The 25,040-nt window shown below is 42.4% G+C and overlaps 1 protein-coding gene and 1 pseudogene across 10 annotated transcripts in view; one reads left to right on the top strand and one right to left on the bottom strand.

The window, feature by feature from the left end:
• Sh3kbp1 (SH3 domain containing kinase binding protein 1) overlaps positions 1-10,641 on the top strand; it is a 317,007-nt gene extending 306,366 nt beyond the window's left edge. For all 10 annotated transcript variants that reach the window (XM_041642315.1, XM_041642313.1, XM_041642317.1 and 7 more), the window contains 3 exons: positions 3,924-4,192; positions 6,815-6,878; positions 7,915-10,641. In XM_041642315.1, coding sequence (XP_041498249.1) covers positions 3,924-4,192; positions 6,815-6,878; positions 7,915-7,956 — 375 coding nt within the window. In that variant the 3' untranslated portion in view covers positions 7,957-10,641. The remainder of the gene's footprint in view (positions 1-3,923; positions 4,193-6,814; positions 6,879-7,914) is intronic.
• A 12,668-nt stretch (positions 10,642-23,309) lies between these two features.
• On the bottom strand, positions 23,310-23,410 carry LOC121441200 (annotated as a pseudogene).
• Between the last annotated feature and the right edge of the window lie 1,630 nt (positions 23,411-25,040).

Here is a 25,040-nt window from a genome sequence, read left to right as displayed (position 1 = left end):
CAAGATAGACAAACAGACAGTGGGGATGGATGTTTGCCATTCTTTAGTGGTAATGATTACTGCAGTCATCAGAATCCCTTAGATGTGTTATAGAGTCCCTGAGCTGTGCATACAAGTGTTTGTTTTGCAGTTTCTCTTGTAGTCCACACTCTTCACAGTGCCACATGTACATCTGCCCTCAGACACTTCTGCCACCTGATCAACTTCAACAGCTGGGGAACACCTCGACAGACTTTATTAAATGCTGTGCTCTCTGCTCACAGACCTTCTCTTTTATATTCAAAACTGGCAAAAAATATTATTGGAAGATTTATTTTTAATTTTATACTTACATGGTCTCTTAAAGAAAAGTTGTCTGGGATTCATGGTCTAAAGTAAATTTATAATCTAAAGCATTTTAATTTTACTCCATGCCCAGAGAATGGTAAAGCTGATTTGAGTAATTTGATATAAGAAACAAAGAAAACATTGTTATGCTGGTTACCAGCCATAGTCCCACCTGCTGGGGAGGTGAGGTAGGAACAATGACTTGACGGGCAGGGAGTTTGAGACCAGCCTGGATAGCATAGTGAACACTCCCCTTCTCAAGAAAGAGAGCCGTACACACACAGGGATGGGGGGGGGGGGGGGGCAAAGATAAAGACCAATGGAGAAGAAAGTGTAACTCAGTGGAAGAGCACTTGCCTGGCATGTGTCAGATCCTGGGTAAGATTCCCGCTACAAAAAGGACATCATTTAGCTACTGAATGCAGCTTTGGTGAGTAAACATCGTATACACGTTCAGATCTCCCTACAAATAAATGGAGACTTTAAAACCACATCTTGTATTTAAAAAAAAAAGCCTCAAGTAAGATTGTTTTCTTGGAACATTAGCAACATTTTAATGTCTAGAAGCACAAAACCGTAGTTATTTGAAGCAGGCGTTAGCACAAACAAATCAAAGATTGGAACAGATTCTCCTCCTCATAAATTCGAGAGTTTGCAGTACGGACTTTTCTTGAAATCTGATACAGTAAGCAAAATGTGATCCTATAAAGCAGATCAATTTTAATAACCCACAAAGCCAAGGTATTCTTCCTTTTCAGAGGATTCTATTTACTGAAATTGGATTTAAACTAGTTTTGTTGTTGTTTAGGTGGGGTTTTTGTTTTTGTTTTTGTTTTTGTTTTTTTTTTGGTGTCTGTAGGCATAACTTCAGTTTCCTGGTCTCGGTCATCCTAGGGATGTCTCTACAGTGACACCTACTGGCGAATAGTGGCTTTTCATGTTTCTGGTCTGCACAGCTCTATCCCATTAGCCTATTTCAGTTCCCTGGAGTTGTCAGGTTGGATATTTCACTTCTTCAGGAAATTCCACTTGAACTAATTTGATCAAGGAGTGTGATGACCTAGACCATGTGAGGGACTAAAACCCTATTTGTTAGCTGCAGTGAACTGGTCTGAAAGCTCATCAGACAGAAAACAGCAAAAGAACTATTCATCTTGGAAGTATCTGGAAGCCAGTTATGGGCACTGGTGGGTCTTGAGAGAGAGGTAAGAGAGGATGGGAAATGGAAGAAGTCATGAAGCCTTGGATATATAATATAAAATAATATAATAACAAAGAAAACAAGAGAAGAGCACAGATCTTCAGACTCCATCAGCCATAGACACTGTGCCCGGCTGAGGATCTAACTGGTAAAGGGGAGTTGAATTCCAGCTCTGATGATTATTAGATTAGCTTTCCCTATAAGCCTCAGTTTCCTGCTTGGTGCAATGCATGTGAAAGATGATCACTGTTTACATTATAGAGCTAGTGTCCAGGGTGCAATCAGAGTTTTGTAAATGTCGGTTCCTCTTGCCTCATAACAACAGAGCCCCGGCTGGCGGAGTGCTCTCCCTGGCAGCAGAGAGTGCTTTTCCTCAATGGTAACTTGGCAGAGAAAAGGCGAACAGAGAGACTGGGAACGATGGCCCATCTGCTTTTGGCACACTCTGCCCAGTCTCTGCCTCTAGCACAGCCTGAATCCAGACTCTACCTCCTTGCTGCTGCCGTGCCAGCTGAACCCCTCCTTGGCACCTTCCCTGGGATGGCCGGCTGAGCGCCTGCTGCTGGAGGAAATCCCATGGTTGCTGTGCCGAGCTTCACCACCAGCCCTGGCTTCCCTATCACTCACCTTCTCTGCTCCCAAAATCCTATCCCACTACTTTGCCCCCCCATCAGTGTACCTGCTCACTAGCCCTTGCCAGTGCTTCCCCTCTGCGCCTGCCAGGCACTTGTACTTCCTCTCATCCAAGACTGATGCACAGCCTGTGTCCTCTGGACACCTCGCCATCAGGCCTTTCCCGCCTTTCCATCTTCAGCCTGTCTGTCCATAGGCTTCTCCCCTAATATCTCATGCAGCTCAGGGTCTCACTCATCTGTGAAAGCAAATAAAACCTTCCTTCTAGTCTATCTCCCGAGGAAGCTTCTGCCTGAGTTCACACCCCCTCTCCTCCCTCTTCCTTCCTCAGACAAGTTTGTGGAAAGGATCTTCATTTTTGTCAGCCATATTGCTCAGTGCCCATTCATTAGCTGGTCTCTCACCACTGGGTCTCTGTCTCCATCCTTGTACTACCAAGTGGGTTCCATTTTCCTCTCAACCCCAGTGACACACTTATCCAACCTTTATTTTCCTCTAGGGACCGCCCCTAAGCCAAGGCCTTCTGCTGGCCTTTCTTCATTCCCTCTCTTACAATTTCCCAATTGTCAAGAACTCTCTCTTCCTTCTCTTCTTGCTTCATTTTAGAATTCCCCAGCTTCCACCATTGGGCATCTTCTCATCTCTCTTGTATAGACACCCATGACTTCCTCTCCCTTGGCCCAGCTTATTATTTTAGTTGCTTGCTCTGGCCACTGGGCATACCCTGTCAGTTAGCCCTCTGGTTTCTAAAAGTCAAAACCTAAAATGATTATCTGGGCCTTCCTCCATGAAAGGTACAACCGCCTGTTCCTTCCCTCTCCATCTATGGCCCTGTGATTCTTTCTTTACCCTCTAGTCAATGTCGGTCGTCATCTCTCTGACAATGGAAAGCTGGGCTGAGGGCAGAGACTCCATTTACCCAGTCCCCACTCCAGTACCAGGAGTGATGCCCATGACCTTTGTTAGATGTGCCTACCTTACCCACATCTCTCAAAATAGGCTTCATTCTAGGTCATCACCTAATCATACTCACCGTTTCTAGCTTGCATGGTGCCAGAGTCTTGGCAGATCTGTCTGGTGCCAGGCTTGTCAACTCTCAGGCCTTTCTATCCCCCACAGCACCCATGAGGTATGCAGGGTATGCGGCCATTTGAACCATTCCCTTCTTGCCCTGCCGCCAGCATTACTGCTCCCTTTATCCGAGCCAGGATTCTCACTACTGTGTTTTGCTTCCTGGTCTTTAGGCCATTGTCTAGGACCTCCCCTCCTCCTATACCGTCTTTCTCCAGCAGCCTTCCCTCGACAAGATGAACTCTTAGCTGCTTGCTCCTTCCTTCCTGGAATGTGGCTACTTTGATGTGTTTCTGGGACTCTCTGTGCTTCCTCCCTCTTGTGCTGCAGTGTATTGCGTTGTCTGTCTGCCAGTGCCCCAGTACTTTCTAAGCTCCTAGAGGCCAGGAAAATGCCTTGCTTACTTCAGGCTTTGTAACAAGCCACTTTGTACGTCTCGGTGTATATGAAACCAATCTGGGACCATCTTGCCTAGAAAGATGGAATTTAAAGTACATGCAGGTAGCCCTTGGGCGGTGGTCTATCTGTACCAAGTTGGCCATTGATGGCTTGTAAGCGAAGGAATAAATGAGTAGTGTGTGGAGACAGGTGTGGGCTTGGGTGTTGAAGGTTGGTTTGAGTCGCCAGGACAGGGAGGCAGCCCCTGCACAGATCCCAGGCTCTGAAGTCTCTCCACCTTCCCTCTTCACAGGTGTCGGACAACAAGGCATCCCTGCCACCCAAGCCAGGGACCATGGCAGCTGGCAGCAGTGGGCCAGCCTCTCTCTCTTCAGTGGCATCCTCGCCCATGCCATCCTCTTTGGGAACAGCTGGACACAGAGCCAATTCTCCGTCTCTGTTCAGCACAGAAGGAAAACCAAAGATGGAGCCTGCAGCCAGCAGCCAGGCTGCTGTAGAGGAGCTTAGGACCCAAGTCCGGGAGCTGAGGAGCATCATTGAGAGCATGAAGGACCAGCAGAAGTGAGTGCCAGGGACCCCTTTGCAGCTCTTTCCAGGTGGCTTTCCACTGGCTCGCCATGGCCTACTTCTGAAAGCTTGGATCTTACTCTTCCCAGAGGGTGGGCGAGGCTGAACACTGATAGTGGCAGCAGAGCTGAAAGTGGGTATGGGCTGCTGGGAGTGGGTATAAACTGCAACAGGCCTATGTTATATTTAATTATGTTATTTTTTAAAGAAATGTCCCACTTACTATGTGTCTGCCAAGTTTTCCTGAGGTTGGACTGGTGGTTTAGGGATTGTCGACTGCTTTCCTAGGCCCTAAGTGGTACCCATACCCATCTGGATATGTGTGTTTAAATAACTATGCTAATGAATCGTAACTAGTTTATGTCAGGTTATAACTAGCTGTAACCAGAGTGTTACCAGCAGTGCTAGGACATAGTCTCAAGTATGGGGGACCATCATGGTATTCATCAGGAGTTGAACAAATGTACTGTCACTGTGTTTGCTGCGATGTTTCTGAAGTTTTTGTCCCATTTCACAAATGTACACATCTAATACCTCAAAACAAAGGGAATACAGCGTTTAGAGCAGTCCAAAGAACAGAGTCCCAGCTTTACAGACTGAGTCGCTTCATTCAACTTTATTATTTTGAGTTGGAGAAGGCATTGGGCTGTAGGTCCTATGTTTGCCCTCTTTCAGACTTCAATATTGTTAATTCATGTATTTAAGGTCCAATTAGTGTATCTTAAGGTAAAGTCAATTTGTGGGATTTTGTGAGAATTAGTGAAAACATACCAGTGACCTATTATTAAGATAGTTTCTGTAGAAAATTGAAGTATATATGGAATGGTGAAAATATCTGCAATGGGCCTAGGGAGATGGCTCAGTAAGAAAGTCCTTACCACACAAACACGAAGACGTGAGTTCGGATCTCAAGCATGCATGTACAAAGCATCTGTAATCCCAACTCTGAGGAGGCAGAGACCAGAGGATCTTGGGTCTTACTAGCCAGTCAGTCTAGCTGAATCAGCAAGCTTTGAGTTCAGTGAGAGACCCTGCCTCAAGCAGTAAGGTAGAAAGAAATTTAGGGAGGTGTTACGGGAGGTCCTCCCACTCCTCCAGCCTATCGCTGCTGAGATACCAGCCCATTGGGGGCGTGGTCTCTCTCCCTTTAAAAAAGCGGCCACTTCCCTCTCCTCTCTCTCTTCACTTCCTGCTCCGCTGGCGACTAGGCGACTAGACTCCCTTCCTGGTTGCGCAGAGGGCTGACGGAGCAGGAAGTGAAGAGAGAGAGAGGAGAGGGAAGTGGCCGCTTTTTTAAAGGGAGAGAGACCACGCCCCAATGGGCTGGTATCTCAGCAGCTATAAGCTGGAGGAGTGGGAGGACCTCCCGTAACACCGAGACACATGATATCATCAACCTTTGACCTCTCCATGCCCATGCGCACACAAGGACTTGCACATACACATGAACATGAAAAAACACGAACAAAAAGTGACTATAGTGAAAATTATTCTGTAAGTACCCAGTGGTTATAAAAGAGAAGTTAGAGGAAAGATGATGGACTACGAGCCTGGGTACTGGAGTCTAGTTATTGCGAAAATCAGGACACCACTTTGTGCCTGAGTTTCCCCATCTTCTCCTGTTGGGAGAAATTTCGCCTAAGGAATTGCTAAGGTCATCTCCAGACCTGACATTTGAAGGCTACATGTTTTGGTAACAGCAAACCTTTCTGTCTAAACGAAATCTTAAGAAGTAACAGTACAAAGAGAGAATGTTTGGGGGAGGTGAGCTGGTTCAGCCGGTAAAGGGGCTTGCCACCTTAGGTAGCTTTCTATTGCTGTGATAAAGACCCTGACAAGATCGAACTTAGGAGGAAAGGTTTATTTGGACTACAGGTTACAGTCTATCGTCATGGGAAGTCAAGGCAGGAAGTTGGAGTCAGGAACTAAGGCAGACACCATGGTGGTGGAGTGTTGCCTAAGAGCTTGCTCCCCATGACTTGCTTATCCCACCTTTTTTATGCAACCCAGGACTCACCTGACCAGGGGCAGCACCGTGCCCAGTGGGCTGGGCTCTCCCACATCAGCCATTAATCAGAAACACTCCACAGACTTGCCTAGAGGCCAATATAGTGGAGGCATTTTCTCAGTTGAAGTTCTTTCTTTGCAGATGACCCTGACTTGTGGCAAGCTTACAAAAACTTAACCAGCTCACCATCCAACAACGTAAGGCAGGGATGACCTGACTTCAGTCTCTGGAACCCACATAAAGCTGTAAAGAGAGAACCAACTCCACAAAAGTTGTTCTCTGACCTCTGCACAATGTAGAATGCATGTGCCTGCTCCCATCACACACACACACACACACACACACACACACACACACTCTCTCTCTCTCTCTCTCTCTCTCTCTCTCTCTCACACACACACACACACACACACACACACACACACACACACACTCACACACATGCACACACATACATACATCCTGGGGGGGATTAAAAAATAAATTATTTTGGGTCCATACTTTCTTTGCAAAAAGGTCAGATAGATTTCATAGTGATTACAGATTTTCTTATCTCTCATTGGGAAACTCTGGGCTTCGAGTTGATCCTATTTGCATTTGCTTTTCAGACGTGAGATTAAGCAGTTACTGTCAGAGCTGGATGAAGAAAAGAAAATCCGGCTTCGGTTGCAGGTGAGTCCCTCAGCGCTCTGCTGTCCATGAAGCCTGAGCTCAGTTGGTAATGGAGCCAAACTTAGGGCTTCCGGTTGAAAGGAAATGATTGCCGTTGGGCATGGTGGCTCATACTTTTTAATTCCAGCACTAGGGAGGTTGAGGAAGGAGGCTCACAGGTTCCAGACAAGCCTGGGCTATATATAGTGTGAGCCCCATGGGCAGTCTGAGCTACCAAGTGAGATCCTGTCTGAAAGGGGAGGGGGGGTCGAAGAAAAAGAACATGACTGACGCCCTGAGAATGTCAGAGTCATAGAGTCTTATATTCTATCTTTACCTGAGCTCCAAATGCTCTTGGGGAAGGAAGAGCTGAATCGACATACTCCTAGTTGGGGATTCTAGTTTGGAATTTAAACATATCATCTGTAAAATATCCCCTCCAGTTTATAGGATAATATAGGATGCCTCATCATACTAAGTACCAGGGAACATGGTAGACCAGAGGCTCTGTTGTTATCTGGGGTCCATCTCCATATTAGCCTTTCACTTCAGCTCTTCTCCCCAGTGGCCTTGTTAGTCCTTCCATGGCATCTGAGCTCTGTCCCCCTCTCGCCACTGATCCAACCCTGTCCTGACAGCTGGTGGAGATCTTGTGGTGGAATCATGATGCCTAGAGAGGATAGGAAACGCTCCCCATCCTGTTGGGAGTGCTTCCACCTCCTTTTTAGGGTCACTCTCAGATGGTCTTGATGGCCTGCTCCGCCCTCTGGCCATGAATCCAGGGTCATTGCTGCTTTTGATCAGCTTTGGAGCCTAGGAACCCAGGAATGACTAGGCACACTATTTGCCAGGGTACTGTGCGTGAGTGCCTGGTTTCAGATTTATATTGTTTCTGGCACTGTTATCAATACTTAACTCAGATGTCATTTTACCAGTTTCAGCCCTAAAATTGTCAGCTTGAGTCTTTTCTTTGCATTGATGAGGGTGATTATCTTTCAGCTTCTCTAGTGCAGCCGTTTCATGATGCCTGTGTTTGCTGCTTTCCCCCTCTTTATAGATGGAAGTGAATGACATAAAGAAAGCGCTTCAATCAAAGTGAACACTTGATAATTGAGATGTTACATTTTTCACCCTGAGTCCGAGACTCAAATTTTCTGCCCCAGCCAAAATCATCTTGTGCCAAAAGATTAAAGGTTTGCCTCAACATGTCCCTGTTTGAATGATTAGCACAAAAGTCTTGATAGCACAACACAAATTCCATCCAAGAGGAGACTCTTTCCCATGGTGTCGTCCTGGGTCTGGCAGTGGTTGTGATTCATAGCCAATTGTGCTAAAGGCTTTTCTACCTTGAGATCTCCTGAGAAATGAAAACTCAGGCAGTTTAGTCCAGAGTAGTACTATTTTGATGATATTTTCCATTAATAAAATGTAATTTCAGATTCTTCGTTTACAGGCTTTATAATTTTATGATTTTTTTAAACCGTGTTTTGTCACAGATGCCCCTAGTGTTTGTGCTAACCTAGTCAAAAGCAGGTGTCTTGCTCACTTGCTGCAGGTGGAATGAACGCCACCTGGCTTTGTATTCCCCTTTAGGATTCTATTACATATGCAATTTGACGTCCAACCCTTCCCTTTCCCTGCCGGCCGACCCCCACCACTCGAAGAGAAATTTTAGCTTATATATGATGGTATATTTACAAAAAGAGAAAGAGAAAACCTGGTATTTGCAATGATCTGTGCCTTCTTTCTACCACCCTCTTGATTGGAGCTTTTGTGATGCAGCTACCATGATTCCAAATAGACCAAAAAAAAAAAAAAAAAGATCAGCTACTTATTCTTGTCCACTAGAGGCCGCTGTCTTCGCAGCTTCTCTCACCATAGCCAAAGGTCCTAAGAGGAGACAGCTGGCAAGTCTGGCCTGCTCTTTGGTACCAGCTGTGACTTTTCAGTTTCGCCCACTTTGAGGTTGTTCATGAAACTAGAAATGTCATTCCAGCTTGATTGTTTTATCATCAGCCAAGTTAAACCCCTGCTTCCTGCCTTTTACACCTATTGCGTGAACAGAATATGCATTATTAAAGCAAAAATAAATAAAAATAAAATGCAAATAAAAATGGGGGGGAGTTGGATTATTTCCTGCACTGGGTTATGCGTGTGTGTGTGTGTGTGTGTGTGTTATTGTTTAAACTGTATTCACAGTGTCATTTGCCTTGCGCACTTGTAACCCCCTCCTGAGATCCAGGAGAACAGGAGGAGGGTCTTGTGGAAATGTAGCTATTGGATCTTTCCTGCACTTATGGAATTGCTTTTTCTTTCCCAGTGAAACTGATGTTTGCTTGTCTGCTTTATCTTTATAGTACATGAACAGTTAAGCCTTAGACTATGTAACTGTTTTCTCATCCTTAGCTGAAAATGGGGGGCATCCTTTACTGCAAGATTGTTGATGGGGTAGAGGTGGAAGGGGTGGTCCCTTGATGCTCCCCAAATATGTTTGATGTGTTTCTAAACTGCTGCTTTGTCTATTTCCTGCATTTTATAGTGAAACTACTAAACATTATTAGATTTTCACTACCACAAAGAATGAGAATTGATGACGCCGAAGGAATGATGCAAAACCCCTCACATGATATTCATCACTGAAAATACAACAAATAAATGTCTCTTCCTTTTTCTCCTTGTCTCCCTCCCCATGCCGTGTTCTCACTTGCATACTTGTCCTTTCTGCTCGAGGCTATCCCTTCCCTCCATGTATTTACAGAGTCCTGTTGCCCTAGCCTTCATAGCTGGGGTCACAATAAGAGAAGGGAATGTGTAAAGAAATCATTCTTCATTCCCGTGTGTTAATATAGTTGCCTTTTCAGTAGCCATGGTCTCAGTGTGCTTGGGGCCAAGAGCAAAAGGTTTCTACAAGCAGTGTAAAGCATTCCTGTTCCCCTTCACTGTGCTAAGCCTTTCTGTATTACACTTGAAGCCTTCAGAGATTTCCTACCACCTGTTCCAACAGTGAGGACTAGATTCTTGATGTCTGAATTTCTCATTTGTTTGTTAGAAAATTCCTATTGATGATATAGCATGTTTATACAGAGTGAGTCAATTTCATTAAGAATGAAATTGAGAGATTGGAGCATCCTCAATCGGTGCTGGTAACATGGAATGTGGAGGGCTGATGTCTTTTCCTAAGAGAGGCATTGGATTGCTTTTGGGGTGTACAGAGACACAGAGAGAGACAGAGAGAAAGTGATTATAGAGAAATGAGCTGGTTTATCCAGCCTCATTACCGTCCCTTAGGCTAACCAGCAAGAAGATTGTGCGTCACAGAACTGGATGAACCACTACCCAAACAGCCACCATCTTTACTCTTGACCACATGGACCCATCAAGAATACTGAAAAGCTTGGAATGATCACTCTTTTGAAAATTAAAATTCCTTTGCATTTAGCATGGACTCAGCCAGGCATCTATGGAGATTATTTTTTTGCTTCATTTTCTAAAGTTGTATTTAGAAAAGTCTTACGTATTGTGCTTTGTAAAAGAAGATGTTTAAAATGAGAATTTGTGAAAATATTTTTGTTCAAAGTTGTCATGGCCCAAGAGGAATGATGTCTTGGGACACAAACCCCTTTTCTCTATTTTACACAATTTGATTACTCTGACAGAAATGTCCTTAGAAGACACGAAGTATTCCATTAAAGATCTGTGCCTGTGAATTCCATTTTTTAAATTGTTAGATTTTACATTCCTACCGAAGCATAAAATGCTAGCTAGGTATAAATTCTTTTCAGTGTGAAAACCATTAAATTATCATTATTGGAATAATTGTGTAAAGCCATTTTTATTTGTACACAGCCCTCAAGGCAGCACATTGAAGTACATGATCCATTTTCCTCCAATAAGAACATCCTGTATCCATCCTCACATTTGTCTGTGGTTAGTAATGGTGTGGTTTTATTTCCTTTCACAAGCAGTTCCTTTATGGTAAGACTGCAGGGTGTTTAATTTATTGCTCATAGTTGCCATAGTTTGTATAAAAATAATCTCCAGGTTCCATAAGGACTTTTGTATTATAACCTGAGGTCATTGCAGTCATTTTTTTTTTGCATCAGATTAGGTTTTAGTCCTTTAGTTATTTTTATACAAAGTAATGTCAAGATGTTTCTGCACTAAGAGGGCTTGATGAAAAGCACTTCCCATTGGTTCTGTACAAATGAAAAGTGGAACAAAACAACACATTTTATGAGTGACCGGGTGCTCGGCATGGCTGATTGCAGCAGCTGACAGAGGGAAGGTTGAGTGCTCAGGACTTGGCTGAGTGACGGAGGTGCTGTTCCTAAACCTAGCTTGGCAGGGTCTAGGCAAAGGACCCTCTTTCTCCAGAAACAAATGTCCGTTGTATTAAGGACTGATAAGGAAATTCAAGACCCTTGAGATGAACCACCCTTACCTACCATGCTGAATTTTGTCCCTAGCTCACAAGGCTTTGTTTCCAAGTCATGGATTTGAGGTGGTTCCTGGACTGAAATGACCACACATGGAGAAGGTTCAGCTCTCTGTGAGGTTTTTGTGTCTTTTACTTTTAATAAGACAGACCGTTCTTAGTAACAGCTGTGGCCCTGTATGCTCCCTTGTGAGTTTGGTATTCACAGCAATAGGAATTTATTATTTGCTTTCATACAGGCTCTCCCTCAAGCTTGCTGCAGTACTTCTGCCTATTCAGTGCTCTACCTCACAGCTGGAGGCCACCGTGCCCAGTGAGTGATAGGTCAACCAAACCATAGAACAATGTCATTTGGTTGTAATCTAGTTTTTGACAAGAGAGGTTGAGTTTTCTCTGCCACTGTTTTTCCACGGTGCCAGAATGTATCAGATAAACTCACAATGTGCAGTGGTTTCAATGACAGCAATTTACCAAATACTTTCACTTTCCTTGATAATCCTGACCAAGATGAACCCACGTTCTTATATTCCAGTCTTAATTATTAACTCTCAGATCACAGATCACACATATACACATATTGATGTGCACTGGGAACAGAATGCTTGTAAAGGGTTAAGAGGCCCGAGAACTCCAGAGGTTCAGAGGCCCGGGAAGCAGGAAAGCTCACAGACATGTAAAGTCTCTGATGAGAGACTGCTGGTAGGCACAGGTTGGAGAGTGAAACCGCACAGTTGAGTCCAGATCCAGAGATGGAAGAGGAGGAACAAGTTCAAACAAAGGACTTGGCAGATGGATGGACAGCATGTCCAGATGGGCAAACAGGATAGGAAGATGGCAGCTGAATTAGGCTGTGTGAACAGCAAGGACCGAGCCCAGCTGAAGCCCCTGTGACAGCTGAGGGTGCCCTCTGTGGGTCCTTGATGCATATACTATGTGACGGTCAAATGGCAAGGTGGTGGAGACCATGGCTTTTGTCGTGCTAGGTATCCATCTCTTTATATAGAGTCACAACATTTCCTCGGTCGTTTCCCTGATGTGATTCGAATATGTTCATGTGTGCCTGAATTCTCAACTCATCCCCAATAAACGTAAAGTGGGGGGGCACCCCTTATACTCCAGGAGTAAGTTATTTATCAGTCTCTGCTATGTGGGTGATGCCGGACAGATGGTGCTGTTCAAATATTTCCTCCAGGTGCACAGTCATCTTCTCCCACCAGAGTGGAGTCTCGCAGGGCAAGGCACAGCCTGAAAAACCAATTTTGTGCAATACCGAATAACTCAGAACAGGGTACATGTTGACCTCGATAGAGCCATTCTGTTTAAATGGAAACAAGTTTAAATTATGCAGCTAGGAAGTCCTGAGTACATCTGTACCTTACATGCCCCTGAAGACTGTGCCTAGTTCTTCAGGAAAGAAGTGTGTTGGCAGGCTTTGAGGTTTGGTGGGAAGATGCCTTAGAAATCAAGATTTCATTATTTCTATTAATTAAAAAATAACTCATGAGGCATCTACCAATTTTAAGCCAATTTAGCTGATGAAACCAAACACAAAAGTCACAAGGAAATGACATTATTTTTAGGTTGTCCCCCAAAGAAAAAAGTAGGGAGACCTTAGAAAAAAAAGAAAAGGATTTTTTCCAAGCTTCACAATTATAAGCAGTCTAAGCAAAGCAAGGGCTGGCTGAAGCTGAAGCTAGCTCTGCCATTGAATGTTCAAGGACAATAACTTGTATGAGAAATGTTCCCCTTTCTCCCTGCCTTGAGTCCAGAGAGAGCTTTGAAATTGCTCTGGTGTTCTCGGGGTGATTTCCTCAAAGAAGGTGAATCTGGACCAAGAAAAGCATGTGGGCAGAGAGGGAGAGGTGTCAATGGGACCTTCAGGTCTGGAAGTAAAACCAATTTATTTTCTTAATTCTGCGGATATGGGGTGGGATGCGAGAAAGACCAAGCAGGTTAGAACTGAAACTGCTGAATGTCAAGGTGATGGAGGGTGCTTCACTTGCTGTTAGCAAAAGCCTTTCAAATGAGTCACCATCTCCATCTCTTAAAAAGGTTTAGAGAACCAGAGCAATGGCTATTACAGTAGGCTTAATAGCTTTTTTTCCCTAGCCATGAAGCTAATGAAGTGGGAGATAAAAAATATGAAGAGAAAGAAAAGTGGACTTCAAGCTCATTTAAAAAATTTCCTTTTATTATTTTGGTCTCTCAAAATTGAGGTTCTTTATATATAGCTTTATTTTCTACATCTCTGTCATGATGTTTTCAAAAAACTATTTGTAATGGCTGTGTAAGATTCGCTCTGTAGATATAGCAGAGAATGTAAGAGTCTTTCATCTCACATGTATAGGGTGGTTATGATGTACCACCCTATACATGTCAACATGATGAGGGGTTTAGTCCCTGCTATCAAGAAGCTTCGAGTCAAGTGGGAGTTGAAAGCAATCAAGTAAGTAAGAAAATCATGGTAGGAATGAAAACATGACACCCAAGTCCACAGAACAGGACCCAGCATTTGCTGCAGGGGCAGAAGCCACCAGATTCCCTAGAACAGTGTTTCTCAAACCGTGGGTCTTGGCCTCTTTGGCATTAACCATTTCACAGGGATGGCATTATCAGATAGCCTGCATATCAGACATTTACATTACGATTCAGAGCAGTAGCAAAATGGCAGTTATGAAATAGCAACGAAAATCATTTTATGGTTGGGGGTCATCACATGAGGAACAATTTTAAAGGGCCACAGCTTTAGGAAGGTTGGGAAGCACTGCCCTAGGAGAACACAGAAACTAACCTAGAAGATATGACCAATTGCTGGTGGGTGCCTGAGTGTGGTTTGACTGAGACCACAGATGGGGGAGAGGGGAGGGTTCTGTACCTTCCCAGACTTTCCTGCAGGAGCCTTGCCTGGATTCAGGAGTCCTGGGGAAAGTCACAGAAAGCTCAGGGAACATGAAGAAACCCACACAAACCCTGTTCCCTTAAGGAGCAAGAGGCAGTGTAAAGGTAAGGATAGGGTAAGGATTTTGAAGAAATAACACTGCGACTGAACTGAAGAGAATTCACTCAGCCATCCCCATCCATTTCATGTAAAAGTATACTATAATCTGCAGGGAAAAGGACTTCAGGTTTATAGAGTAAAACACTGGTTAGTGCTCACTCAAGCGAGAGGGTAATATATTCCTGTAGGAAGGGCAAAAACACTTGTGAAAGCTTTACTCCTGAGACACAAGCCCACTGTGCACTCTAAAGATATTAACAAACCCAGCCACCACCCTCTACTAGCATGGTAACTGGCCTCCAGGAAAACAGCAGAAAGGGTACATCCAAAGCTAAGAGAAAGGACGAAAGAGGTCACTAAAGGAGGAGTGGAGGTGATGGATCATAGGATAAAGGGCTTATTTGCTTAAGCACAAGACGTGATTTCAGACCCTTAGCATCCACTGAAAAAGCTGAGCATCATGGTTTGTGCTGTTAATCCTAGTGCTGGGAAGACCAGAGAATCCCAAGGTCTTGCTGGTCAGTAAGTCTTGCCAATTGATGAGGCCCACACCAGCCAGTGAGAAACCTTGTCTAAAACAAACGAGAGAAAAGGGGAAGAGGCCTACAAGAATTGTGATTTCTGATGTCCATAGGAAAACAAATATTAGCCACCCACACAGCCCCGTCTTCTGGGAGGATTAACAGCAAGTCCTGCACTGAAAATTTATTGTTGTCATTCATTTTTGTGTATAATGTGCCCGGCTTTCAACAAATACTTACATGGCATGCTAATAAGTAAGTAAAAGCAGTGAGAGGAGACAAGCGATGATCAGTGGTAGACTTATTGGAAGCAGCAGAATTTGAAATGACTATGGCTCTTCTCTGAAAACTCTTTGAGGAAGGCTGAAAGTGTAGTTCAGTAGTAGAGCCCTTGCCTTCATGTAAAGGGCCTTAGAGTCAATCCCCAGCACCTCTAAAAAATGAAAAGTAAGTATTTAAAGTTGAGCACATCTGTAACCCAATAAATTGGGAGGTGAAGGCCAACCACAGCTACTTGTTGAGTTTGAGACCCTATCTCAAGCAAAATGAAATTTAACAACAACAAAAGTCTTTTGTAGAATAAGTAGATATTATGTAAGATAAGGTATGCCATTAAACAAGCAAACAAACAAAAAATTCAAAAAGCTCTCTTGAAATAAGTACACATCATGCAGGATAAGCGCAAGGTCATTTCAGCAGACGTGGAGACTGAGAGGCAAATGGCTAGAAAGAAAAATAGGAACACAGTAGGCTTGAATATTTATATGGGATAAAGTAGAGAAAGCATAAAGCAATAAATCAAAAAACAGTATCACTACAGAGCATTAAAAGGATGAAAAAATATGAGCTTTCATTATTATAAACTCAACATCTTAGAGAAACTGAACCTAACCTTTGAAAACCACAAGCTAGCAAATTCAACCAGCATAAATTAAGCAACCAAAATATGTCTTATTAGAAAAAAATTGAACCTGTAATTAAAAGACCCTGGAAAGAAATGGCTGTGTTGAAATGGTCTCACTGGAGAATTCCAACAAATCTAGAAGTAACACCAATTTTACATAAAAATTGAATACTTTCTATGCCACTTCACGAAATGAGTATTACTTAATACCCAAGCAAGGCAAAGACAGTACAAAAAAATTAAAACTACAAATTAATATTTCTCATGAACCTAGATACAAAACCTCTTGATAAAATAGCTAGTAGACCTGACTGCTCTTTGGACTGGAGAGGGAGGAGGAAAGGAATGGGGGGAGGGGGAGAGGAGTGGGGAGAGGGAGGAGAAGGGGGGAGGGGGAGGGAAATGGGAGGTGGGGAGGAGGCGGAAATTTTTTTCAAAAAAAAAAGTAAATATACAATCCAAACAAATAATAATAATAAAACACAACCAAGTAGGTTGTATTTCAACTATGTAAGACTAGGTCAATATTTGAAAAGCAGGGCTAAGGCTCAGAGGTTAAGACGTGTGTGTGTGTGTGTGTGTGTGTGTGTGTGTGTGTGTGTGTGTGTACATACACATGAAAGCAAAGCATTCATATATATTAAATATACAAATAAATAAATCTGAGTTTTAAGAGATTGCTCAGAGGTTTAGAGCACTTGCTGTACTTCCAGGGGATGGGGCTTGATTCCCAGCACCCATATGGCAGCTCACAACCATCTGTAACTCCAGTCTGGGGATCCGTGTTTTCTATGTGCATGGTGCATGCACATGGCTCACAGACATACATACAGGCAAAATATGAACATAAAAATAAAAAATATATAAATAAATCTTTAAAGATAAACATTTGAGGCACATCTTGTGCCAGGGTTTAGCCAAATAAATGTATTTCTCATCCTTCAACAATGTAACTCTACTTTGCAACAGACAGAGGCCATTACAGAAAACTACAACTGATCAAAATGCAGATAACAAGTGACCATGTATTTCTCAGTCCCCATTGATCCATCTATGACACAATTCCTGCACCTAAGGTTCAGGGAAGTTTTCAGAGAGGGGGCAGGAAGAATGTAAGAACCAGAGGAACAGAATGTCTGCTGGGAGACTGTGTTTCCTAGAAATGCAGGAACACTACACCTATGAAGACTAAACACATGATTGCCTCAACAAGACAAAAATAAGGACGACACCAGCAGACATGCTATTGTTGAAGGGGGAAATCTCATGGGTCTCCAACCCTAGAAAAAAGAACTACAGGCAACTTAGGAATGCTGAAAGCAGAACTATTCTTCCCCCAGGATGAATCCTTTAATTGGTTGTTCAATACCAAATGGTCAGCCCTGAAATTAATATGTGTGTGTGTTTAAGTAACATTGTACACACTGAGCAGACTATAACTATATTTAGGAATACATAAACACACACACACACACACACACACACACACACGGAGGTGGGGGAGAGCCTATGAATTTGAAAGCATGGGGGAGGTACATGGGAGGGGTTGCTGGAGAGAAAGGGGAAATTGATGTAATTATATTTTAATTTTAAAAATGGCATTAAAATACTGGAGGGAGTGCAAAAGAGGGGAATGGGGGATGAATATGATCAGAGCACATTATGTACACACACGAAAATGCCACAATGAAACCCAGTATTTTGTATAATATACACTGATTAAATCTCTAGCGGAATAAATCATAATGAAAAAATATAGACAGCCTAAAGAGGAAAATTCATATGATTATATCAATTGATGCATAAAACATCTGAACAAATTTATTGTCCGACATGATAAATAAAAAGGAGACTAGGAGAAGATAACTTCCTCAACTCGGTAAGTACCATCTACACAAACAAAAGTCGGAACAAATGAACAAATGGCTAAAATCACACTCTGGGTTAAAGACTTGAATTTTTTATCTAGTTTCTGGAATGAGGCAAGGATGCCTGCTATCATTCCTCCTTTCCAGCTTACTACTGCAAGCTTTAGATGCAAATAAGGCAAAAAAAAAACCCCGAAGAGTAATACAGGTTGGAAAGAGGATATAAAACTGTCCCTATTTGGAGATTAAATGAATGTCTACATAAAACATTCCAACAAAACAAAATCCACCTATGCTGATAACAGACCTCAGCAAGGTTGTGCAATACAAAAGCTGCATCCTTATGCATCCTTACATACTAGCAGTGAGCATGTGAAGCTGAAGTTGACGCTAATGATTATAGCATTTACGATTATTTTAAAGATTGTAGAGAGGGCCTGCATACTGAAAATTAGGACGTTTTAATGAAAGAGCTCAAGATCTGAGTAAATAAAGAAACATACTATGTTCCCACTTTGGAAGAGTCACCCAACACGATGAATACGCCATCTCTCTCCAAGCTGCCCTATGAAAAATGAATGAATGAAACGGATGCCCTGGCAATGCTGAAGCGTGCATGGCATCCTGTATATGGGGGTTCTGTTGAACTTGTCCATTTTGGGTTTCTTGGTCTAAGTTGATGAGGCCGACTGACCAAGAGGTCACCAGATCTTATTACAGATTGTTGTGAGCCACCATGTGGTTGCTGGGAATTGAACTCAGGACCTTTGGAAGAGCAGGCAATGCTCTTAACCACTGAGCCATCTCTCCAGCCCAAATTGACCTATAGGTTTATTATAATTACTTTCAAAAATATAGACATAACTGTTCAAATTCTTGGCAATGCTGAAGCAAGCATGGGCAGCCCACATATAATGGTTCTGTTGAACTTGTCCATATTGGGTTTCATGGTCAAGCACAGGTCCTAATAGAGCTAAAACAATTTCAGAAAAGGCAAATACAGAAAAAATATCACTCAATCATATTTTAAGAGCTATAAGTTGGGTACAAAGATGAACAAAACACACAATGGAGACTATATGTTTTTATGGAGTGATAGACACATAGACAAGTCAAGAGAGTAGAGGAGACAAAAGCCGATCTATGCACATGTATATGCACAACTGATATTCCGCTGAAGAATGAAGCACAACACAATAAAAGAAGGACAATTTATACAACTGGTGCTGTAGCGACCGAAAAAACATAGAAATAAAAATGAACTTCAAGCTCCAAGTGGTGCAACTGGGTTGCATTTGGTTGATTTGTTGCCTGAGGGGGTCCCATGAAGATCCTCCAAACAACCCAGGCTGATTCTAGGACAGAGGGTTGCTATCTCTGCAAACTGATAGCGGGGGGTGGGGGGCATTGCTGAGGACAACATCCATATAGGTCACTGAACATGGAGAGGCCAAGCTAGTGCCTGCATGGAGCCTTCACTCCTATGTTCTAGTCTCTTTGGTGTGGGAAAGTACACTTCAGGTTACCAAAAGAGAAGCAAACACCAACCTAGCCACCAAACACAACCTTGGCAATGATGCCACAGAACTTGTGGGCGTGGCCAGCCAATGCCTGATTTAACAGGAAGCCCACTCCACATGAAGGAACCCATGATAACGTAGCCTGGATGGCCAGGAACCAGAGGCTGGCTAGCCCAGAAACCTAGGTTAGAACCAAACATGACTGGTCTAAAAAAAAAATCAATGTATCAATTTCTAATAATATTCTGCTGTACGCATAGATTGGAGCCTTGTCCTGTCATCATCAGAGAGACTTCCTCCAGCAGCAGGTAGGAGCGTGTTCAGAGATCCACAGTAAGACATTATGCAGAAAGAGAATCTAAACTGGAGGTCTACATTGGGCCCCTCCCCATGGAACTCTGGGGAATCCCACAATGGGCATCAAGACTGTAGGAGACAGGGGGGATGGAGGATGCAGGAGAACAGGGCCCACTAAATTAACTAAGAATAGCTCACATGGGCTCACAGAGACTGAAGCAGCAAGCACCCAGCCTGCAGGGGTCTGCTGCAGGTCCCCAGCTTATATGTTGTGATTGTTACCCTGGTGTTTTTGTAGGACTTTGTGGGAGCCCTGTGTTTCTCTCTCCCTTCCCTGCTCTTGGGACTATTTTCCTTCTGTTGTGCTGCCTTGTCCAACTTCGTCATTAGGGCTTTTGTCTTGTCTTACTGTATTTTGTTTTTTTGTGCTTGGTTTTTCTCTCTTGGAGGCCTGCTCTTTCCTGGAGATTGGGTGGGGAGTAGATCTGGGGGAGAGGTGGGAGGTGAGTTGGGAGGAGTGGAAGGATGTATTGTATAAGCTAATAATCTATTTTTAATTTTAGAAATAAATTAACTTCAGTCTAAACCTCATACCTTACACAAAAAACATCTCCAATGAATCATGATCTTAATTAAATGTAAAACTAAAGACTACAAAATGTTTTTAAAAAGAAAATTGTCAGATATCATCACATCTTACCAGGCTATAATACCTCCAATAATTTTATACTTGTGTCGGGCCATGCACCTTGTGCAGATCGCCCATCATCACTGTTCCTTTAGAAGTACCCGTATTTATCTCCAAATACAAATCTGCAAAACACTCAGAGGTTAGCATCATGCCATCTATATGAAAAAATTTTTTTCCATGGATGGGTGGGATGAAACAACATCCCGAACCATCGTCCTATAACAAACATCCCCTTGGTGAAACACTCTGAAAGTCTGTTGTCACCTGTCCTCAGCAAGTGTCAGGTGACCCCAGAACTTCACAACTAAGAAGATCCGAAAGTCAAACATGAGCTCTCCTGTGCTGCATTTCCTGAATCCTTGAGTCCCAGAAGCCCTGGGTTGCCTCTCAATTCACTATACCTGGTTGTTGGGGGAGTTCCTGTCTGGGCAAACCACTTCCACCCATAGCATCACCATTTTCTGGCAGGAAATGTATATTTCTTAGTTTCCAGGGCTAGCTAAGCTGGATTGTCTTCGCTTGTATTGCTCCATCATGAAGTGATCTTCAGGTTTTAAAGACTTCCAGAAGCTTCTTAGCATACAATTTGGTTTTCTATCAATTTTTTTTCTTTAGGAACACTCAACACAGTTTTTCTTTAGGAATTGCTCAATACAAATCTTGCCACATTTATCTTGGAATAATCTAGACCAACCTCTTTGTCTGTTTGACCTTTTTCTCATCTTCTCTAGGTTGCTCTCTCACTTTACAAAATTTCTTGACATGATGGTCTAACTTAATCAGATCCACTAAGGCCTTTCCTACTTTATAAAGACCTTGCCACACCAAAGGGTTCAGCAAAGCCACTAAAGCTCCATACCGGTCTTGAGGTCCCTGCTAAATGAACTTTTTCTTTAACTCATCTGCAAATATGATTCTATCTGGCCCAGTAAAGTGGGGTTCAGACAAAGCCTCTCTTTTTCCTAGTTCCCTCTTCTATGGTCTGTAGATGGAAGTTTGTGTCCTGCCTGGTCCCGCAGCTGTTCAATCCCAAAGGAACACACAGAAACTATATTAATTACAACACTGTTTGACCAATGGCTCAGGTGTATTTCTAGCTAGCTCTTACATCTTAAATTAACCCATTTCTATTATTTTATATTTTACCACGAGGCTCATATCTTGCTTCTTTGGTGGCTACATGGCGTCTGCCTGATTTTACCTTCTTTCTACTACATTCAGTTTAGTTTTTCTGCCTATCTATATTCTGCCCTACCAGGGGTCAAAACTGCTTCTTTATTAACCAATAGTAATAGAACATATTCACAGCATACATAAGGGAATCCAACATCCCCCAGTCTCTATTTACAATAGTCCTCTATCCTGAACATTTTGGGGGACCTCAGATGGAGATAACAAGGTGTTCCTAATTGCTCTGATAAGCTGTCCATCTGGGACTCATTTTCTTCATACCATATCAGGTTATGCAGTCCTTGCCTTTAGGAGGGATGGCTAGTTATATTACTGCCTGCACCACAGAACAGTCTGATCCCAACTGTTCTCATATTGCACAGTCAATGTTTCATTGACTGTTGAAAAGTCTTCCATAATTCTAGCTGTTCAAGTGCTGAGTATTTTCTTATTACCCTAGTTTCTTGCATAGAAACATTAAGTACCCCATCTGCATATTGGATTATAGATTTTTCTCTTTTCCTATTAAAGATTGGACCTAAGAGATATCTTCTATCACTTCCCCCTCTCTCTTATCTGTTTGTTAATTTAATTTATTTGCCAAAGCAGAACCTAACATGAAGAATGCTAGTTTCGTTTCTCTTTCTCATTGCAATTTACACAAACCTGTTTTTGCTTGGCTGCTAGCCTCAGATTCATTTCTAACTACACACAACAGAGGCCAGGCAACCTCTACTGTGGCTTGCAAACAGTCTCAGCCCTTGTTCATTAATTTTAAAGACTGCAAAATTTCCTTTTGTAGATGGAAGCTTCTGTCCCAAATGGCCCTGCAGCCATTCATTTCCAAAAAAAAAAACCCACACAGAGGCTTATATTAATTATAAACTGATCTATTAGCTTAGGCTTCTTATTCACTAACTCTGACATCTTAAATTAACCCATTTCTATTATTTTATATTTTACCACAAGGTTCATGGTTTGTTACCTCACATCTTGATTCCTTGGTGGCTCTTGGCATCTGAGTCTCTGCCTTTCTTCTTCCCAGAATTCTCTTAGTCTGGTTGTCCCACCTATGCTTCCTGCCTGACTACTGGCCAATCAATGTTTTATTAAACCAATAGGAGTGACAAATCTTTACAGTGTACAAAAGCATTATCCCACAGCATTTCCTCTAAAGTTTAACTGTTTTCAGGGTGTCTCCATATTCATGTGGTGGATCCCAGTCATCAAGCAGGCATACCATCCAGTACCACATAGACAAAGACTGCCAACCTGGGATTCCTCCCACAGGCACTCTTAATACTGATGTCTCAGCCTTAGTTCCACATCTCACTACCCATAGCATGAACCATACAACCTCTGTTGCAGCACAAAGACACATTAACACACACCATACAGGGCAAGACAACTGTAAGGGAATTTCTTTCATGGATGCACTCCCCTCAGTTTCTCAGCCTCAGTTTCATGCTTTGCTACCCATAGCCAGGACCATGTACTCATTGCTCCCAAACTTACCTTTGGTTCTGTCACGTACCTGTTTGGGTGTCAATTATGTTGCGCACAAAACTTTTCCTGGGGAACACAATACACACACACACACACACACACACACACACACACCCCAATCCCCTCCACACATGAATATGACTCACCACAGATAGGGAATCCACAATCCACAATAGATCAAAATACAAATACCATCACAGTCCAAATTGGTGAATCAATGAGTTTTACTCACAGAAATATGGGTGAGGGATTACTTATGAGAGCTGAAATGACTCAAAGACAGTTGCATCGCCAAAACCCACCCCAGGAGGGATGACAGCTCATAAAATTTGGGAACCTGGCACACACTGAATAGACTATAGGCAGCTCAACAGATTGGAGAGTATCCTTCCCAAATGACTCAGTTGGTCTAAACCTCTTCCTGGTAGTTTAGTTAATTTCTGCTTCTTGCAGACTGCTGCTCTGTTCTCAGAGTCTTTTTTTTTTTTTACTTTTATCTGCATTTATTTCATGTTGAATTTATTCCCGTGCCATAAGTTTTTAAAAATATGGAACGCTTCACGAATTTGCGTGTCATCCTTGCGCAGGGGCCATGCTAATCTTCTCTGTATCGTTCCAATTTTAGTATATGAAACTTTGCTCCTTTGAGAGAGACTCTGAGCAGCCTTTATTGTTTATTCTTGGTAGGGAGGGCCCAGTAAATCTGGTCAGCTTCAGGATGTTCCTGGAGCTATTTTGAGTTGTTTACCTTTCTGTCTTAAGAGGCTTCCCTGGGAGATGGAATGTTTCAGTCTCAGAGGAGATTGCTACACAATAGCCCCTCATCAAGACTAAAAACTATTGCTGTATGATGAACCCTATTAGAGGTTGCAATGACAAACTATAAATCTGTACAAAAGACTTGCCAATGGCATATTCATCAAAGGACTAGGAATATATAAAGAACACTCAAAACTTAAAAAGTAAAACACAATCCAATATTTCACCAAAGAAGGTATACTGGTGGCAAATAAGCATGCCCAAAGATATTCAGCACCCTTAGCCATTAGGAAAATGAAAATCAAAGCTGCAACAAGGTATCTCTCGTCGGCATAAAAAAAAAGCCTCTCTTGGCAGCAAACAGAGACCATTATAGAAAAATACAGAGATCATCTGATCAAGGGTTGCCTGGCCTAAAAGATACATCTACAACACAACTCTTGCACATAAGGTTCAGTGAACATTGTGGAAGGGTAGGCAAAATATTGTCAGAGTCAGCTGTGAGACTGTGTCTTCTCAAAATGACAGGGAAGCTACACCCACAATACCTCAACAGTAGGGTTGCCTAAATCGGATATGAACAATGACAATACCAATAGACATGCTAACACTGAAGGGTGAATTCTGATGTAGACAACTACAGTCAATTACTGACTACTGAGAGATAATTGGTATTTCCCAAAGATGAACTCCTAATTGATTATCCAATACAAAATGGTCAGCCCTGAAACCATATACTCTCCAGCAATACCAAGCTCAACAGGTTGTATTTATATATTTATGCATTTGTATGCAAGAATGCTAAATAGAAAAAGAGGTTATCAACTTGAGAGGGAGTTGAGAAAATGTGAGGGACTGAAGGCAATAAATGACAGGGGGAATGATGAATTAGATTTTAATCACAGTTTGAAAAATTGTAAAATAACAAAATAAAGAAAACCCCACATTGATATATCACCGTAGACTTACCAGAATGACTCTAAAAGCATAAGACTACTAACTGCTGTTGAGGCGATGAAGACCTAGATCATGCACATATTGTAAGTGGAACTGTAAAGTGAAATACCTCTCAGAAAACAACTTTGGAGTTCTGAAACAAAATAAAACAACAGCAGCTGCAACACCCACTCCTATGACCTAGGATTTGTACTCCTGGACATTTAGCTCAGAAAAATAAAAACTCATGCTCACAGAAAAACTTGTGGATGGATGTTCCTAGTAGCTTTCTTTATAATGACTCTGAAAAGGGACACTGGAAGAGCTACAGGGAAGAGTGGGAGGGGTGGAAATTATGTAACTATAGTACTCGTGTCAAAAATCAAATTTAATTAAATTAAAAGTATAGATAAATGATTTTATATATATTTACAGATATGGGTTTTATATAGCCATATAGAACCTGGGATCCATAAATAAAAGAAAATGTGCCATAAAAATATGACTCTGAAATGGAAACAATTCATATATCCTTCAAATGGACTCTGGTTTGAAGAATGGGAGGCACATATATACCA

Source organism: Microtus oregoni, unplaced genomic scaffold (assembly GCF_018167655.1).
Source record: "Microtus oregoni isolate MIOR12 unplaced genomic scaffold, Mior012 000074F_000, whole genome shotgun sequence".
In the NCBI taxonomy this organism is placed as follows: Eukaryota; Metazoa; Chordata; class Mammalia; order Rodentia; family Cricetidae; genus Microtus; species Microtus oregoni.
This window is presented reverse-complemented; position numbering and strand designations above follow the sequence as displayed.